Consider the following 20,628-nt stretch of genomic DNA (forward strand, 5'->3'; position numbering starts at 1 on the left):
TCAGCTTCTATTAACCCCCGTGCTCCCGTCACTCGCAGAGCGCAGCCTCGTCCAATACCCAACAATGCGACAGCACAGAGGGATCCGCAGATTAGATGTAGGAGAACAGAGAGGCTGCAGTTTGGCTCATCACATACACAGCAGGCCTTATGTCTGACAGCAGCCGTATATATGACGGAACTAGAATTCCTCCTGGAAACGTATGAATACATTGACAACTGGGTGTTACCATTCCGCTGGTCAATGTGGAGTATCCCTACACACTGACTCTCTCCAATCACTGCTGACACCATCACAAGTTCTTTAAAATCCTTTAATTAATAATTACATTTGTCACAGCAAAATGGAGCAGTTGATTTTCACCGAAAATTATTTACACCTTTTTTTCCCCCTCTCTTTAATTCTACAAGTTCCATGAGCTTGTCTGAGGAGGCAATTAAATCATCTGGTATTGTCATCCAGTCTTAAAAAGGTTCTGCGTTCCCGTAAATCCCAGTGACCGTGTGCTGCGAGCGTTCCCATTATACAAATGAAAATCTTGTAAAAAGCAGAGAACCGTTTGTATGACGAGCGGCGCCCTCTGTCTCCGGATCGGTGAGCGGTTGTTAGGATAATTTCACTCCGATTTTGTTCTGCTCTTTCTTCATTTGCCTCTGCACCTCTTTCTCCATCTTCTTCCTTTGTTGCTCTGCCGTTCGTTTTTCCCTTTCGGCCATCTTCTGCTGCCTGGTGAATGAAACCAAACAATTAGTGAAACTTACGGGAACACTTGGCATACAAAAACAAAAAAACCTCAGTTAGGGTATGTGCACACACACTAATTACGTCCGTAATTGACGGACGTATTTCGGCCGCAAGTACCGGACCGAACTCAGTGCAGGGAGCCGGGCTCCTAGCATCATACTTATGTACGATGCTAGGAGTCCCTGCCTCGCTGCAGGACAACTGTCCCGGACTGTAATCATGTTTTCAGTACGGGACAGTTGTCCTGCAGCGAGGCAGGGACTCCTAGCATCGTACATAAGTATGATGCTAGGAGCCCGGCTCCCTGCACTGTGTTCGGTCCGGTACTTGCGGCCGAAATACGTCCGTCAATTACGGACGTAATTAGTGTGTGCACATACCCTAATTCTACAGAGTTTTTTGACGAGTTTGACGTGGAAACCGGCCGAAAATGCCTCCCATTGATTTCAATGAGAGGCGGAGGCTTTTTTTTTTTTTTGCCCACGAACAGAAAACAGTCTCGTGGGAAAAAGGGACATGGCCTATTTTCAGGCGTTTACACCTCTGACCTCCCATTGACATCAATGGGAGGCAGAGAAAGCGTATTTCGCAGCGTTTTTAACCTCCTCCTTTCTGAAAGCGGAGACATATAAATAATTTTTCTGTATGTGTCCCAGAGGATCAGTAATTTCCCATTCTTCCTTCTCACAATCCTGTATTTGGCTGTAAGAAAACTGTCTGCAGCAGGAGCCTCCCACTGGGCCCGGTCTGTAATGAGAGAATGTTAGACGGGTTGTGCAGGATTAGAAAACCATGGCTGCTTTCCACCAGACACCTGTCCATGGGTTGTGTGTGATCTTGATATACGGATAGTCTGTCAACTGTATTACTGGACCAACCACCGTTCAGGAAGCTGGGCTCCTACCATCTATGATGCTAGGAATCCCTGCCTCGCCACGGGAATACTGTCCTGTAATCATGTTTTCAGTAATCCCACGAGAGGCAGGGACTCCTAGCATCATAGATACCTACAATTCTAGGAGCCCGGTTCACTCAGCTGTGTGCGGGCCGGGAAATATGGCCGACAAACGGTCCTTATATCATGGACTGAACACAGCCATGTGAATAAGGCCTTACTTAAGTGAATGGGGGCAGAGCTGCAGTACCACAAAACTGGTGGACCGGTGAGGAACTATTTTTTTTTTTTTTAAGAAAGCAGCCATGTTTTCTTAATCGTCTACAACCCCTTTAAGTCTCAGCCCTTGGCCAAGCCCCTTAGCTGTCGGTCAATCAAAAATGGAAGAGATCAGAAGGAAACTAACTTGTGTTATCTGCAAGATCTCAATATGTCTGTATGATTCTAAAACACCCAAAAATGTTGCTGACCAGTGGGTTAGATGGAAAGAGGTGCGCTGATGAGGCGCCAGGTAGTCCCACCCGTGCTGGCAGTTTTTTTTTTATTCTGTGCCAACATATGATAATACAGACCCAAAGTCTGAGGCGCACTAGAGATTCTGATCTGTTCAAATCACCAAATATCTGCGCTGCCCCTGCAGTACCATTTGTTTGTGTATAAGTAGGGACATTGATGTAGATTATAATTTAGACGTTAAATTTCTCACGTTTTCACGTTGCGGATTATGGTGCGATTTTCCACAGCACTAGGCAGATACAATTCACAAGCGGAAACGCAAGATAAACTGACATGCTGCGGATTCCGAAAGACGCACCGCAGGACAATTTCCGCCATGAGAAAATACTACAGCGTGTACATGAGATTTCCTGGAGTCCCATGGACTATGCTGGTACTGTATTATGCGGTGCGCAAATCCGCACGTAATACGCATAGTGTGCATTGAGCCTTAGACAGGTCAGGAGTGGTGACTGATCCTCTCTATTTTGGTAAATACTTGCTCCACAATGGTTATTGCCAGGGGAATGCATCTTTCCTTAGAACTCTGCGTTATGCCGTTAATTTGTTGTTCCTCCTAGAAATGTATAAATAAATAAATTGACAACTGGGTGTTACCATTCCTCACTCAGTCACCGAATGGACAGTGTCAGTCTGTGTAGGGACACACCCCAACTGGTAACACCCAATTGTCAATTTATTCATTTATTTCTAGGAGTAATAACAGAGGAACGGCACAATGCAGAGTTAAGAGAAAAATATGCTCCAGAATGGTTATGTAATGAGGAATACAATTATTTACTAAAAACAGACACGTCAGGAGGTGACCGGTCCCTTTTAAAGAGTATTTTTTAGGATTAAATAAACTATTCGTTTGTAGACGACCACCTTGTGGGCTTTCAGTTAAACTGGGTCTGACTATTTTAGGGCGTAATTATTAGCCATTTTTGGAGAAAAAAATAATTGACTCCATGAGACAACCCCTTAAATACAAGCCCTTGTTATAGTAATGGTTCCGGTCATCAAGCTTTCTGAAAACCACATTGTAGTCAAGATTCTGAGAGATAGTCAGGCCTTGTAGTTGCAGCCATCAAGGACTATTTTCGCCAGTTTTAATACGGCCTTGTAGAAGAGAATGTGTTTTATATACTTGAATGCAAGTGTAACTATTATCCTTCTATACGGAGGGCTTCTCTTTAAAGCGGTTGGCTTAGAATCAGACCTCTGGCACACCACTATCGTTTTCACCCGTAATCGCAGGTGAAATTGCGGACCCATTAATTTCTATTGGCCAGACACCTTTCCGTATATTTACGGATGTGTGTCCGGCCGTAGAAATGATCCGCAAAATATAGAACACGTCCTATTCTTGTCCGCAATTGCGGCATTGACTCACCCATAGCCTATGGGCGCTTCCGCAAAGGCGGACAGCTACAGAGTTTTTACGGCTTACTTTATTTTGTGGCTCGGATACGATCACTGTGATATCAAATTTATATAGTTTTTTTTTTTTTATATTTTCTACTTAAATGTATTTTTTTGTAAAATTTTTTTTAAAGGTATTGTTTTGTTTTACCATATTCTGAGAGACATAAGTCCCCCAGGTCGGCCATCTTTCTACACCTACGAAGCCCTGCTTCCGGCAGGGCTTCATAGCAGAAGGTCAGTAGAACGATATACTGTAATACATTAGTATTTCAGTATATCATGCAAATGATCCAACCAATGCTGGTTCAAGTCCCCTATGAGTTTCCACATTTTTTCCGAAGCACGGTGTAAAAATAAACATGCATACTGGTAACATAACTGAACTATTACAATATAACATTTAGTGCCTACGGTGAATACGTTTAAAAAAAAAAAAACACAACACAACTCGCACATACCCCAAAATAGTACCAATAGAATCTACAGCTTGTCCTGCAAAAAAGCAAGCCCTCATACCAAAGAGACGAGGAAAAACAAAAAGAAAAAAAACCGCCACCATAAAAGTTTGGCAGAATATTGACATGCAGAATAAAGTTAAAGCGGCTCTGTCACCACATTATAAGTGGCCTATCTTGTACATGATGTGATCGGCGCTGTAATGTAGATTACAGCAGTTTTTTATTTAGAAAAACGATTTTTGACGGAGTTATGACCTATTTTAGCTTTATGCTAATGAGTTTCTCAATGGACAACTGGGCGTGTTTTACTATATGACCAAGTGGGCGTTGTACAGAGGAGTGTATGACGCTGACCAATCAGCGTCATACGCTTCTCCATTCATTTACACAGCACATAGGGATATAGCTATATCGCTATGTGCAGCCACATACACACTATAACGTTACTGCAGTGTCCGGACAATGAATATACATTACCTCCAGCCAGGACGTGATGTGTATTCAGAATCTTGACCACTTCTGATTGGTCAGCGTCATACACTCCTCTGTACAACACCCACTTGGTCATATAGTAAAACACGCCCAGTTGTCCATTGAGAAACTCATTAGCATAAAGCTAATATAGGTCATAACTCAGTCAAAAATTATCGTTTTTCTAAATAAAAAAAAACCACTGCTGTAATCTACATTACACCGCCGATCACATCATGTACAAGATAGGCTACTTAGCATGTTAAAGAGGCTGTCACCACATTATGTTTTTACTGCACAGTGAACTTTTGAGATGAAACCCTCCAGAAGATTGAGGAATCCGTTTTTTTCCTATTCCACACAAAGATTTTTCCAGTTTCCCACTACATTATACTGTACAATAAATGGGGCCGTGAAAATCTACAACTCATCCCGCCAAAAAAAAAAAAAAAAAAGCCTAAAAGTCAGGGATTTTGGAAGGTGGAGAGGGAAAAAAATACTAAAGCAAAAATCTGAAAAATAGCTGTGGCGTGAAAGGGTTAAATCAATTTTGGCTTTTGCTTAAAACACAACGCTGGTCTGGATGTGACTGGAGTAGAATTAGGATTTCATTTAAAGATCAGTAAAACAAAAGAACTTGCACTCTTTACTGATTTACGTGATATTTTTGCACTTGAATGTAAGCACGCTCTCGGGCACATTGCTAAACTAGAACATGATGGGCAGAGCAGGGGTACATTTCCAGCATCGCAGACTACAGCCGGTTACGTGGCCACGCTTCTCCCAGCCGCATGTGGACAGCACTGGAAAACAGGCTCCGTTTACCCAAAACAAATGGGAGCCGTCCAAAAAATCTCCACCTTTATTTACATTAAGAAACACCCAGTGGCCCAAATAGACAAACTAATGCTTGTAAAACAAGTTAAACGTCTAACATAATATAATATGTGCACGTGATGAACAAAGGCAGAACCTGGCACAGGCACCCGCTATATGGACTGCATTGGTTCTATAGGTGAGAATCCATGCTGAAGTACGTTCCATTATTGTAGGGGGATATGCCAGTTACATATAGGACTGATATTATTTACCTTAAAACTTCATCAGCCTGCCAGCCAGCATCTTCCTCTTCCTCCCAAGCATTTGAATTTTCTTGCCATGTTTCCAAATCGCCCAATTCTGCCTAGAAATGTGTATTGTACAAAAGGTTAAATATATGCAATCTGAGTGTGATCCAGATATAGGTCACAGCACCATGATCATTTCTGAGCAATAGTGAACGTCCAACCTTAAACACCTCCCACCTTCCTAAAAAGGTCCAAAACTTGTGCTGATAAATTTCATAATATATCTTCGGAGTGGTCAGAAGTCTTATAGAGCTACAAATCAGCATAAGAGAGAGTGTGAGAGACTGACAACCTGCACATACAAGTCTATGGAGAGGGGAGGGGAGGGGAGGGGGAGCAGAGTGAAAAAGATAGACAAACGCTGAACCTGCTGGTAAGATTTGTTTCACCCCAGTGCTGGATTCTCAGCTACACCGCTCATTACTGCTGTATAACCTCCTCCATGCTGCTGCATCTATCTATCTATCTATCTATCCAGACACAGTAGTGATAAAAAAAAAAAATTAGCAGGGAGTTAAAATAAAATAAAGCGCAAAATATGGCTTGAATTCAGTGCTCGTGGGTCATCTGACAGTGTGGCCACTAGACCTAAAGAGAACAATTTTGCCTTCATCAGTCCACAAAACTTTGCAACATTTCTTAACCTATTCAGGACATGTTTTTTTGCAGTGAGTTCTTGCTGGTAACTTGGCTTCACTTAAAGAGGCTCTGTCACCAGATTTTGCAACCCCTATCTGCTATTGCAGCAGATCGGCGCTGCAATGTAGATTACAGTAACGTTTTTATTTTTTAAAAACGAGCATTTTTGGCCAAGTTATGACCATTTTTGTAGTTATGCAAATGAGGCTTGCAAAAGTCCAAGTGGGCGTGTATTATGTGCGTACATCGGGGCGTGTATTATGTGCGTACATCACATCGGGGCGTTTTTAATACTTTTACTAGCTGGGCGTTCTCATGAGAAGTATCATCCACTTCTCTTCAGAACGCCCAGCTTCTGCCTGATCACGCTGTGACGTCACTCACAGGTCCTGCATCGTGTCAGACGAGCGAGGACACATCGGCACCAGAGGCTACAGTTGATTCTGCAGCAGCATCAGCGTTTGCAGGTAAGTAGCTACATCGACTTACCTGCTAACGCCGATGCTGCTGCAGAATCAACTGAAGCGACACGATGCAGGACCTGTGAGTGACGTCACAGATCTGCACTGCCAGAAGCTGGGCGTTTTGAAGAGAAGTGGATGATACTTCTCATCAGAACGCCCAGCTAGTAAAAGTATTAAAAACGCCCCGATGTACGCACATAATACACGCCCACTTGGACTTTTGCAAGCCTCATTTGCATAACTACAAAAATGGTCATAACTTGGCCAAAAATGCTCGTTTTTTAAAAATAAAAACGTTACTGTAATCTACATTGCAGCGCCGATCTGCTGCAATAGCAGATAGGGGTTGCAAAATCTGGTGACAGAGCCTTTTAAAGGGGTTATCCTATCTTTGACAATTATGGCATATCCACAGGATATGCCATAAAAGTCTGATAGATGTGGGTCCCACCTATCTCTAGAACGGGGCCCCCTAAACCCTGTTCTAACTTACTTGGCTCTCGGCTTCCTGGCCACATCCTAGTCGGGTGGTCAGGAGTTCTGGTAACAGCCAAGTGCTCGTGAGCTACGCGGTTTCTGTAACTTCCAAAAAAAGGTGAAGCTCCAAAAACATGGCACAGCGAGCTATGCGGTTTCCGTAGCAACTGACCACCCAGCCAGTAAGTGCCTGGGAGGAAGTGGAGCAGAGTAAGCTGGAAGGGGTTTAGGGGGCCGAAGGCGACAGATGAAAAGCAGAACTTCGACTGGGCAGAGTGAATTTGAAGAGGTGTTCAGAAAAAAAAAAAAAAAAAAAAAAAGTATATATTAGGAACTTTATTCAATATTTACATAGAGTATTACTTAAAAAAAAAAAATATTGTGTACCTGGAAAAGCCCTTTGACCAGTTAGTGACCGGCCCATAGTGTTTTCACGGCGGTCACTAACGGGCTTTATTCCAATGCAATACTTTTTACGTTACTGCATCGGAATAAGTAAACAGAGCAGGGAGCTGACAAATCTCCCTGCTCTCGGCTGCCAGAGATAGCTGAGGGCCGTCCCTGCTCGAACGGGTGAGATCGATATAAGTATCGATCTCACCCGTTTAACCCTTCAGATGCGGTGCTCAACAGCGTGCGCCGCATCCGAGTGGCTTTGTAGAGAGGGAGGGAGCTCCCTCTCATCCCACCGACACCCGGCGATAAGATCGCTGAGTGTCTGTCTCCGATGGCAGCCGGGGGCCTCATAAAGGCTCCCAGGTCTGCCTGTGGTAAATGCCTGCTAGATCATGCCTCTGGTTAATGTTATTTATACCACACGGTAAACGGCATAAATTTAGGATGCAAAAAAGCGTGACGAAATTGCTGTTTTTTTTTCCATTTCTCCCCCAAAAAAAGTTAAATAAATTCTATGTGCCCCAAAATGGTGCTATTAAGAAAAAAATAAAATAATTTGTCCCGCAAAAAACAAGACCTTAGGCCCCATGCACACGAACGTGTTTTTGCGTCCGCAATTCCCCCACAAATCCACGGGAGAATTGCGGACCCATTCATTTCTATGGGCCCATACACACTATCCGTGTTTTCACGGGTCTCCGCAAATCCGTGCCGCAGAAACTCAGGACATGTCTTATTACGGCCCACAAATTCGATGCGGACATGCCCATAGAAGTCAAATGCGGGTGCACCTCCGTGTGTCAACCGCAGTTTGCGGAAGTGTTGCTAGGCGACGACCGGGAATGAGTTCTGTCGTCATCCTGTTTTACCTAGGCTTTTTTTTTTATCCGCATTTTGCGGATTACATACGGATGAACTGCGGAGGACATTTCACGGAACACGGTCCTGGAATTTGCGGACCAGAAAAACACTACGGTCGTGTGCATGAGACCTTATACAGCGATGTCGACGCAAAAATAAAAAAGGTTATAGCTCTTTGAATGAGACGATGGAAAAAACATAAAAAATAGCTTGGTCATTAAGGTCTAAAATAGGCTGGTCCTTAAGGGGTTAAGTAGAAGATCTGCTTGGGTCATACACACCAATAATACCATGTATCCAAAACAAACAGAGCGTGGCATAAAGTGAATGGGACTTTTCCCAAGTCTTTTTTACTTCACTTATCTAATCAAAAATTAAGTAAAGACATTAGCAAATTTAGTTTTTTTTGCACTGAAGAAAACAAAAATTCCTTTTTTTCTACCCGATTCTCACCCATCCCTGCAATATCAGTCTCCGAGGATCCCACTTTGGGCAGTTTTTGTTTGGTGCGATGTGAGGTCTCAGCTCCCTGCCAGATATAAATCACATCAAGTGACTGCGGAGGCCAACAACCTCCTGCGACATCGCCACAAACACCACATCACCAGGGATGACCAGCGGAGGACTGAAGAGACCAGAGGAGCAGATACGGGTGAGAATCGGTAAGACACTTTCTTGCTACGTTTGTGGTGCAGCTTTGCTCGACACCTCAATGTGAACCTGGCCTGATACAGACACAATCGGAGACAACGCCGGTCCGATGAATAACTACGTCATGTCAGACATCAAATACTCACAGATTGAACAAAATTAATATCCTGTGTAGCTGCCAGTCTGCTTGAAAATCCTAGGCTCCCATCTGGGATGATATAATTGATTGGTTCTCTTTTCTTAACAATAATCTGCAAACAAAAGCACGGCGGAAAGAAGAAGAGATCAAGAACTGCAGCCCATGGACAGCAATGACAGACAAGAACCTGGAAAATATTATTCCTGCACTCACAATACACAATCACTTCTACAATGATCTGCATTACTGAATACTGTGCATATATCGCCACCTGCTGGCAGGAAAGAGAAACTGAAATCAATCTACCAGGTTCTTGGCGGCAGTAAACCAACCATTTGACAAGCACAGATGTAGCAGAGCTGCATTGATTTGTGCATGGTGATTACGGACAGCTATACAGTTGAAAAACGTAACCATGTACAAGAGGTGTGTCTAGTATTTGACCGCATCTAGTTCATGCACTGACTTTCTGGGTTTTCCTGATGGTTGGCGTCATGTCTCTGAAGTAATCGGGTTCTTCTTGCGCCAAAGTCCCATTTCCACCTTCAATTTTTACACTTGTGGGGACCTCGTCATCCCAAGAGCTCCACTCCTCCACCTAAGTGATATTTACAAGAGTTAGCGAGTGCTAAAAACAAGAACCTTTATATAGCCGACATTTTATAGTATTTAACCCCTTAACTGCTATGGAAACACTTGCTAAGAACTTTTCTAATATACATAGATTTAAAAAAACATGCTTAAGTTTTAGCGCTGCAGCTTCTATGTATCCACTGTCCATAGAAGCTGCAGAACGCAGTGAGCTGGACTGGCGGCAGCTCCTGTATAACTGACCCCTAATCGAACCCCAATACTGATCAAATCTAAGTCAGTAGCCTATCAGTCGAGCAGTCAGTCCAGCTCACTGACAAATTTGGCTTACAGCAATGTAGGGAATAAATGTGAGGGGGGGTATAATCTCTCTATTTTAAGGGGGGGGGGTGGTACGATTACAGTGATGCCAAATATTTTACTACTTTTGCACAATAGCACATTTCATGGGGGGGCGGGGGGGGGGGAACCAAAAAACTTCTCATTAGCACATTCCAAAAGCTATAACTTTCTAAAAATGTTTCCCCGTCAGAGATGTACGAGCGCTTGTTTTTTGTGGGAGAAGTTGTATTTTTTAATGGCACTATTTTGAGGTAGGTTTTTTAATATTTTTTGGGGTAAGATATGGAAATTGGGAGAAAAAAAATAAAAATTCTATATATATATATATATATATATATGCGTATTTTTGTGACTTATTTTTACACTTTACTATACTGCATGTCATACGGGTCGTTAAAAACCCTAAATAAAAATACATATTTAGTATTGCCACAAGCTTAACTGTTTTGCACAACAAACCTATTTTTTTTTTATTCTTTAAAAACACTTTTCTCAACTTTTTTAGACAGGTGAGTAATTTACGGAAAAGCAATCTCATCATAGGGGGCAATTTGGTGGCAGTGGATGTCCCCTCCCCTCGGGGTCTAACCACTTAGCTGCCGCAGCTGCTATTGATTGCGACGGGGTTAAACATCCTGGATCGGCGTCCTCCCCAATCCCTGCAGCGGGAAGCTGCCTGTATGGAACAGCTGCCGCCCATTGATAATGGAGCAGTGCCCCACTCCGAATACGGTCACATACTAGATCAGTCAGAACTTGGCAATTAGGATGTAATAGTATGTCTAAATGCGGGAAGGGGGCTAATGGGGTATTCCCATCTCTGGCATATCCAATAAACGTCTGATTGGTGCGAGTTCCAGAGGTGGGACCCGTAACTCCCTCTAGAACAGGTAGGTCAGAGGGAGCCCAGTCCTACCTTCTGCCACGGAGATACGAGGCGTCTTTTATTGGAAACAGACGAGCACGTCTTGCTGATCCATATGTGGTAAGGTCAACATTAGCCACATACAGATCTGCCACCTAGTGGTGGTAACATGCATGTCATTTTTTTATTTTATTTTTCATAGGTATATTTTTAGGAAATAGAAAAACATTGATCTTAACCCCTTCGCCGCCACAGCCATTTTTTAGATTTATTTTTCATTTTTTTCCTCCCCACTTTCGAAAAGCCATAACTTTTTTATTTTTCCGTCGATAAAGTCCTAGGAGGGCTTGATTTTTGTGGGATGTGTTATAGTTTCTCGTAGTGCCATTTATTGGATCATATAATGTACTAGGAAACGGGGGGGGGGGGGTGGACATAAACATTTTTTTGGGGGGTAAAAAAACAGCGATTCCTCGATTGTTTTTGGGCTACGTTTTTACGGAATTCGCTGTGCAATTCAAACAACATGTTAACTTTATCCTGCGGGTCAATACGATTACGGCGATGCCAAATATATATAGTTTTTACTATATTTTACTACTTTTATAAGTAAAAAAACTAGGTGTAAAAAATTACATTTATTTTGTGTCATCAAATTCTGAGAGCCATAACTTAAGCGGTCGTTTTTAATGATACCATTTTGGGGTACATGCGACGTTTTGATCACTTATTTAATTTTGTTGTTGTATATGAGGTAAAAAAAAAAAAGAAAAAGATTCTGGCGTTTACATTTTTTTTTTTTTTTACGGCGTTCACCGTGCGGGTTCAATAATGATATATTGTAACAGTTCAGACTTTTACAGATGCGGCGATACCAATTAAGTTTATTTATTTTTTTACTATGCTCTAGGGGCAAAATGTGTTTTTTTTTAACTTTCAATATTTATTATTTTTTTTACATAAAAAAAAAAAAACACTTTATTTTACGAATTTTAACTTTTTTTTTAAATTATTAGTCCCCCTAGGGGACTTTAACCAGCGATCATTAGATTGCTTGCACGATATACTGCAATACTAATGTTTTGCAGTATACCGTGATTCTGACCGGTATCTATTAATAGGAGCACAAAGATGGCGGACCTGGCCCCCAGGCAGCCATAGCAACCATCACCACCCCGCGATTGCATTGCGGGGGGCGCGTAATGAGCTGTTCGAGGGGGTCGCCCCCCTCTTTCTAACGATTTAAAAGCCGCGGCCGCTATTGACCGTGGCATTTAACAAGTTTAAAGAGCAGAATCACGCTCGAGCGCGATGCCGCTCTTTACTCTGAAGTGTCGGCTGTAACATACAGCAGACACCCGCATCGTATGGAGCGTGTTCACTCAGTGTGCCCGTTCCATACTTCCCCTACCCGACTAGGACATATGGGTACGTCAGATGTCGGGAAAGGGTTAAAGAGGTTGTCCAGGGGTTGGAAAAACCATGGCCGCTTTCTTCCAAAAACAGCGCCACACCTGTACATGGGTTGTGTCTGGTAACGCAGGTCAGCTCTATTGAAGTTAACTCGGCCTGAGCTAGAATAGCACACACAGCCCACGGACAGGCGTGGCGCTGTTTTTGGAAGAAAGCGGCCATGTTCTTCTCCTCCTTATATACTTGTTAAAAGTTATTCAAGAGAACAGTTCAAATGAGAGATGCTAAAGATAGATCAGTGCGGGCACAAAGTAGTCACCAGTGTAACTCACGCCTATTAAACAGTGCACAGCGATCATATACATGGAAGGGAGGTAAAGACTAACGTAAAGATACATATGTGGGAAGCGGTAACTGACCTGCTTAGGAACAGAATAGTCTACACTTGTCGGCAAAGTGATCTGATCACCACTTAACTTTCTGCCACGTCCAGACCTTTAAAAAACAAAATAAAAAAAATAGACAATAGATCAACCAAAATAACACACAAGTAAAAGACATCAAGCTAAAATCTAACATTAGAAAGTAAAATTCAAGAGGATATGCCAGGATAAATATATTGACTGCAGCGGTCACATGGGATGCAACGTCCTCCCAGGAGGCCGTACTGCAGGAAGAAAAAGAGCGCTCTCTAAGTACGCCCCCCGCCCCACCGAGTTGAAATTTTTGCGGCGGAATTGATGCGAATACGGCGCAAAAGTTGCAACCCAACGCAGCATAAAGTGACATGTTGCAGATTTAAATGCCGCACCGCGGGTCAATTTACTAACGTTTACGCTGCGGTGTTCCTTCCGCAGCGCGGACATTAGACTTTCTAAACCTCATCCACTTTGCTGCTACTGTAAATGCTGCGGAGTATGCGCACAGTTTTCCGTTGCGGATAATTCTGCAGCTTTTACGCTACGTGGGAAACTGGCCTTAGGGGAAAGGTGAAACATTTTAATGATAATAAACATTAATGTTCTAAAACCTAAAATAAAAGTGTTCAGACGAGGATGTATTTTTTTTATACCTGCAAATTAATCTCTTGAAAAAGGTGAGAATGGAAGCGAGACAAGTGCAAATCTTAAAGAGGCGGAACTGTGTGACCGCCATCCTGACCGCTCTTCACCTACAAGAAGAACACAGCGTTAGAGTCTCTGTGACACATAGTGAGGACAAAACAAAGCAAATAAAGCCGCCATAGTAGTGTCCGACCTCCCAGCCCTCCACTATTCACAATGGGAGACTATGAGGCTGCACTGGAGAGGGGGGTCAGCAGAGAAGACCCTGACTTATCTTCACAAGTCCTTTATAATGTATAGATCAGTGGTCGGCAACCGCAGATCGAGGGGCACAGACTCCTCCTATTGACTGAATTTGGCATGCAGGCAGCAATACGTCAGTGGACATCGTACCATCTCAGGCTCTCGGGTGGTCACCAGTGACGTGCGTTGAGGAGGAGTGAAGAGCTCCGGTCTCAGGACCCCTACACATTCGTATTTATACTTCTATTACTTACAAAGAACAGAACATTTTTTGCTTTTCCCAGGACACCAGATCTCAGTTACACCGTCAATGTAATGTAATATCTGCTCATCAAAGGGTCAAGTAGTAATTTGCAGCATTGTCCATGCACCCCCCCCCCACACCGCAGAATGAAGCATTGTGGTCAGTGCGGTGAGTAATGAACGTCAGGTCCAGATCACACACAGAGCGCGGGAAGACTGACAATCCGTGTCCTGTTCCTTTATCCTGTGGTCAAGAAGCGTTCTCCCAACCATGCCCCCGGGTCATGTGACAAGTAACGCCTACCGATGAGCTGCGGCTCCTTTAAGCTTCATTCAAAGGTCTGTGCAGATCGTAGATACCGGCTCTCAGTCACTGGAAATAGAGAAGAATATAAAAATAAAAATAAAAATTGAATATATATATATAGTTCTTTTTTTTCTTTTTCCGAGGGGGGGGGGGGGGGAAGAGGGGTCCTCAAAAGAATGGGGATGTAAAATCTGCAGCATGTCCTGAACTCTGCAGCGTATGTGAACAGGGTTGTGTAGAGTGTTATTTACATGCATTCAGAGGTCGGAATAACATCTCTGCAGCCATTATTAACGCTCGTAGCGCCATCTGCCCACTGACGGATAACTCTTTAGGTGGGTGACGCTGGCGGCTCAGTACCAGAATCCCAGAACCTCTCCTGTTTGTTTTTTATCTCTCATACTGATCCGCCAGCGAGGGACTGCTGGGCGGCTCCAAGTGGCATCAGGTCACGCGCTGGTACGCGGAGGCTCTACATGTGTGCCCGTGTCCTGAAGATGCCCTGTGGTCCCTCGTGACAGCTCAGTAAAGCTGGTCATACACATTAGATGTATGTAGGACAAACCCACCAATCTCTGCGGGACCGGCTGATAGTCTAACACTTATGGGGGTGTCCCGACTCTACACTGATGGCAGATGTTGGGGGAGAGAAGGGTCCAGCATGTTAAACCTCAACATGCCTAATCCGTCTGTTAGTAGAGGAGCCACTGCCTGATGAGTCTACATCGGCTCTCTCCCCTCTCCCTACTGAAATCACACGAACGCACAACCAAGCCGGGAACGTATGGGGGGTCCGGGAGGAACAGCGGACGGGTGAACGGAAAGTGTATGACCAGATTAAGAGTTAAGAAATTATCTTCCTCCTTAGCTAAAAATTCTCCAAGAAAACGTTGCAGTATTTTTTGCTCTATTGAAATAAAATTTAGTGCGACCGCGCCATACATTATACTGAACGCGAAGGATTTTATGGTGAGTAATCAGCACCAATATCCACCATGTGTGAACGTGGCCATACAACGCCCGAGCACATAGTGTCCATAACCTCTACGTATACAACCCGAGACAAAAAGTTTCATTTATTTTATGTAATATTAAACCCTGTATTTTAGATTCATTGTGAACAGTCGTCCTCATAAGGCTCTGTTCACACCTGCGTCAGCTCTTTCCGTTCTGCCCCGTCAGAGGAGAAGAACAAGGGAAAACTGGAAGCGCCAGTTCCATTGCACCGCAGATACCACCGGCGGCCAACAGAAGTGATTGATTTTAATGGGTCCTGCTGGCTTTCCGTCGGGGTGCAAGTGGTTTTACCAGAAACAATATAAGCATGCTCGCACTATTTTTCACCCCCAAACTTACACAGCCGGCCCGGCATCGTGAAAAGCCTCGTCCTCGCTTTTATTACACGTCCCGTTTTCTTTCAGAACTGCAAAAATCAACTTTAACGTCTGCACGCGCCGCACGCGAATTAGAAACGGAGTCCTGCACGTTAACGCTTCCCCTCCCTCAGCCAAGCTGCTGCATCACACAAGTCCCATGTCACGAGTCAGGACTGGAAAGAGATCGCTGGACTGAGATTGGCGCACGCAAAGGACGCCAGTGAAGCCGATGCCCTTAGCGCGGAAAGTCACTGCGCACGCACCACATCCTGACCGCACAGCAGCTTGGTAGAGAACGGGGAGCCATTAAATAGGACACTTCCGGCTGTGGAGAAACAATTCGCATACAGCACGTGGGAAAATTAAAGTTGATTTTCGCTGCTTTGAAAGAACTAAGAGGTCTAATAAAAACGCAGGCAATGCTTTTCTCAATACCAGACGTGGAAGCAGAATCGTGGCACAAAAAAAACTGGTGACAGGCCCCTTTAAACAAAACATAAAATTTAACCAGATCACCACTTGTACAGGTCCCGGCACCACCACGGCCCAGCTGGGAAGGAGTCAGTTAGCACCTGGTTGTTGGTAGTGGAGGGGCCACCATAAGTCATGGTGGCACCACAGATCCCAGCACACTGACAGGTAGTAGTAGAGTGACCGGAGCCTTGTGATGTCATCATCCCTGTCTGTTCCCAGGAGGGCTGGGTGACCACCAATATGGGCAGTAATACAGCCACCACCCAGCTCACCCACAACCCTGCATGGTAACCTGCCTGCAAGAAAAGCAGGAGGATATATCACTATAATCTACCGTGCAGGTAACGTGGAGCGGTCATGATGGCGGTCACTCAGCTTTCCCGGGAACAGATAAACAAAAACTAAACTAGATCCGGAGTGCTCTCCTATCACGTGACTATGTCCTGCACAGGTGACCTGCCCCAGGTGTCTGATCCAAGCACAACCAGCTCTCCCCGTTATAACAAGAACACCCACAATGCACCTGCATGGGACAAACTCCAGGTCAGCGTGTGCCCGGCACCGGGTGTGGAGCGCCCATCAGGCGGCAGCATGCGAGGCAAGGTCCCGGCATACACAGGAAAGACGAGCACTTCTCTTTCTACACTCTGCCCAGGATGACGTCGACGTAGCAGCGCACGTTCTAAACGTCATTGCGTGGCTACGTGCTGACGAATCACAGGTAGATGAATGCTGGCATGTGACAGGAAGCGGTGCTCCCTGGGAATTGTAGTAACTCGAGAAGATTAAAAAAACAAAAAAAAAAACTACATCTCCCGTCAGTCTCTTTAGCCCGGTGAGGAATAGCTGTAGGGCTCCCATACAATAGATTATTACGTGCGGTGTCATGTCGTCTTCCTGATGTTTGATGAACTCTTTGGAGACGCAGGCAATTTTCGGTTTTTCATGTTTTAACCTTCTCTGCCTTCCAAAAGCCATAACTTTTTTATTTTGCCGACGGTATAACGGCTTATTTTTTACGGGACAAGATGTTGTTTTTAACGGCAGTTTATTGTACTGGGAAACGTCAAAGAAAATTATTTGTCGGTGAAATGGACAAAATACAGCGATTCCGACATTGTTTTCTGGGTTTATTTTTACTGCGTTCACCGTGCAGTACAAAAAACATGTTACCTTTATTCTACTGTTCAAAAAGATTACGGCGCTTGTAGGTGTGGGAGGGGGTTTAGGCCCTGTTCACGCAGAGATTTTTTTGGCAAAACCGCATAGAAAACCGCGCCAAAAAATGTCCAAAAATGCTTCCCATTAATTACAAAGGTATCTGGAGGCGTTTTTTACCGCTCGTGGGGGAAAAAAAGCTGCATGACCCATCAAAAACCCCATTGAAATCAACGGGAGTAAGAAAAAAACTGTCGCTTATGGTTTTTCCTTTGCCTGTTGAAAAAAAAGAGGTAAAAAAATACTTGACAAGAAAATGCGGCAACAATCACGGCAAAAAAAACGGAGCTGATCTTTTCAGGCAGAATTTTCTGCCTGCAAAAAAAATTCATTGTGAACTAGGCCTTAGGATGGTTACTGCCCCGCAGAGGAAATTGCACAGCAAGAACTTCAGACGACACAGGTATAAGATGCTGAACTGAACTTCACTCCAACAGAGGCACAGTCTTCATGGTTACAATATTTGGTACATAAGCTTGACGGTTTCACTAATAAATAGGCGCTATACTTGGCAGTTTCTGATATAACTGGTGAGAACGGAAGATCGCGTTTGCTAATGGTTCAGTCTCAAGTTAAACATGTGGCGCTGGGGATCTTTGTTCTCATGAAGTGCTGAGCTAGTGATACACCATTCAGCCTAGCAATACAGTCTGTTTGGTGGATCAGTCACTTGGTAGCTCGCGCCCTACCTGGCAATCTCAACTGGCAGCTCTCGCCCTGCCCGGCAATACAGTCTGGCAGCTCTCGCCCTGCCCGGCTATCCAACAGCGTCCCACGCTACGCTCGGCAAGTCCACCCACTCTGTAGTGACTTCTTCCTCCCTCTCCTGCATGTCCCACACACATCGCTCTAATGCCTCATGCACACGACCATTGTGCCACTCGGGCCGTTTTTGACGGCATCCGAGTGGCACCCGATAGTCTTCACGGACCCATTCACTTTAGCGGCTGAATCGGGTCCGTGAAAAATGGTCCGGACAGCACACACGGTCGTGTACATGAGGCGTTAGGCTAAATGCACAAATTGCGTAATTTGATGCGGAAAATCTGCATCGAAACCACAGGTATACGCACGTAATTTTCCACTGCTAAAACCAAACCCATCTTTTGATGCGTTTTTAGGTGTATTTTTTACATTTTGATGCGGAAATAGGTGCGGTTTTATGCTGCAGATTTTGTTGCATTTTTCTGTAAAACTAGTCAGATACAATTCACAAGCGGAAACACAAGATAAGGGAGCCATTCGTTACATCCGGTGCTTCTGCCGTCTCCCTCTGTACTGTGCATGCGCAGTTCACAGCGATTCAGCATAGAAGCTGGTTTGTATGGGGAAAGTCGATGCCATTTTGGAGAAGACCGGCTGCAGGTAAGGTGTGTGTGCGCGTGGGGGGGGTTTGTGTGTGTGTGGCGCGGTTGCATGTTTGGGGGGGTTTGTGTGTGTGGTGGGGGGAGCTCAACGAAGCAGCAGTGCTCGCCACTGCTCCTTCAAAACAGCTGATTGGCGGCTATGAAGGATCAGCGGCACACGATCCGCTTATCAGCTGTTTTGAAGGATCAGCGGCGAGCACCGCTGCTCCGACCAGAGCCTCCCCCCACAAATCCCCCAAACATGCAGGTAAGGTGTGTGCGTGCGTGGTTTTGTGTGTGGCGCGGTTTGGGGGGGTTGACGGAGCAGCGGTGCTCGCCGCTGCTCCTCGCTGCTGTTCCTTCAAAACAGCTGATTGGCGGCTGTTTTGAAGGATCAGCGGCGTGCACCACTGCTCCGTCGTGCCTTGCTCCTTTTGTGAACCGCCGTGTAACTACATGGCGATTCACAGTAGACGCAAGGAATGAAGAAGCAGCGGCATATTACGAACTTTTATTTTTTTGTTTTGCAGCTTCCACTGGACCGCTTGGACTACGTCGTAGATTCGTTGGACTACTTCGATGATCTACTTTTTTTTTTTTTTAAATAAAGTGGTTAGCGAGGATTGTGTGGGGGAGTGTTTATTTCAATAAAAAACTATTTTCTTATGTCTGTGTTTTTTTTAATACTTTATTACCACCTTAGTAATGTCAGTTGTTTGTCTGACGACGTCCATTACTAAGGCGGGGCTTAGGGCTTATTTACACGAACGTGTTATACGTACGTGCAACCCGCGTGGTTTTCACGCGGGTTGCACGGACCTATGGAAGTCTATGGGGCAGTGCAGACTGTCCGTGAGTTTTGCGCAGCGTGTGTCTGCTGCGTAAAACTCACGACATGTTCTATATTTCCGCGTTTTTCGCGCATCACGCACCCATTGAAGTCAATAGGTGCGTGAAAATCACGCTCACCACACGGAAGCACTTCCGTGGGACGCGCGTTATTCGCGCAACAGCAGTAAAATAATGAATGTAAACAAAAGCTCCACGTGCTTTTCTGTTTACAAACATCCAAACGGAGTGTCATAAAGATGGCGGCTGCGCGAAAAGCACGCAGCCGCGCATCCATATGAACAGGGCACATGGAGCTTTTAAGTGCCTTTTGCGCACGCAAAACGCAGTTTTTGCGCGCGCAAAACGCACACGCTCGTGTAAATCTGCCCTTAGTGTTAGCCAGTAATAAAGCTAGCACTAACCCCCCCATTATTACCCCGGTACCCACCGCCACCAGGGCTATCAGGAAGAGTCGGGTACGATCCAGTACCTGACCATCTGTAGTGAAGGTCTGGCACTGGGGCGGCCGCAGGTTTTTATTATTATGCTGGGAAGGGCCAAAAACAGTGACCCTTCTTACCCTTCTAATGTAAGGGTATGTGCACACACACTAATTACGTCCGTAATTCACGGACGTATTTCGGCCGCAAGTCCTGGACCGAACATAGTGCAGGGAGCCGGGCTCCTAGCATCATACTTATGTACGATGCTAGGAGTCCCTGCCTCTCCGTGGAACTGCTGTCCCGTACTGAAAACATGATTACAGTACGGGACAGTTGTCCTGCAGAGAGGCACAAGGACTCCTAGCATCGTACATAAGTATGATGCTAGGAGCCCGGCTCCCTGCACTGTGTTCGGTCCGGTACTTGCGGCCGAAATACGTCCGTCCATTACGGACGTAATTAGTGTGTGTGCACATACCCTAAGGCTGCTGCTGTTTTATTGTATCTGGCTGTCAACTGAAACAGGGTCTTCCTTCTTGACTTTCATTCTTAGCCTTTTGGTGTCTCCTGTTGCTTCCGCCAAAAACACTCCTAAAATGGGAGCTGGACACTGCTTATCAATTTGAA

General features: G+C 44.8%; 1 protein-coding gene across 1 annotated transcript; it reads right to left on the minus strand.

The window, feature by feature from the left end:
- Positions 1–295: 295 nt before the first annotated feature.
- On the minus strand, positions 296–16,843 carry EBAG9 (estrogen receptor binding site associated antigen 9). The gene is made up of 8 exons (XM_075825818.1): positions 16,687–16,843; positions 14,311–14,379; positions 13,529–13,627; positions 12,876–12,951; positions 9,712–9,843; positions 9,253–9,357; positions 5,583–5,674; positions 296–726 (listed from the first exon to the last, which is right to left on the minus strand). Exons 3-8 carry the CDS (start codon positions 13,609–13,611, stop codon positions 606–608), a joined length of 609 nt encoding a protein of 202 aa, XP_075681933.1. The 5' UTR covers positions 13,612–13,627; positions 14,311–14,379; positions 16,687–16,843; the 3' UTR covers positions 296–605.
- Positions 16,844–20,628: the final 3,785 nt, after the last annotated feature.

Source organism: Rhinoderma darwinii, chromosome 5 (genome assembly GCF_050947455.1).
Source record: "Rhinoderma darwinii isolate aRhiDar2 chromosome 5, aRhiDar2.hap1, whole genome shotgun sequence".
Classification (NCBI taxonomy): domain Eukaryota; kingdom Metazoa; phylum Chordata; class Amphibia; order Anura; family Rhinodermatidae; genus Rhinoderma; species Rhinoderma darwinii.

What these genes read in the sequence shown, in the direction of transcription:
- EBAG9 (XM_075825818.1), bottom strand. Translation starts at nt 13,611, where the DNA reads ATGGCGGTCACACAGTTCCGCCTCTTTAAGATTTGCACTTGTCTCGCT. An exon ending in TTCAAGAGATTAATTTGCAG is followed by an intron (nt 12,952 to 13,528) that starts GTATAAAAAAAA and finishes TGTTTTTTAAAG; the next exon opens with GTCTGGACGTGGCAGAAAGT. An exon ending in CCATCAGGAAAACCCAGAAA is followed by an intron (nt 9,358 to 9,711) that starts GTCAGTGCATGA and finishes TTTTGTTTGCAG; the next exon opens with ATTATTGTTAAGAAAAGAGA.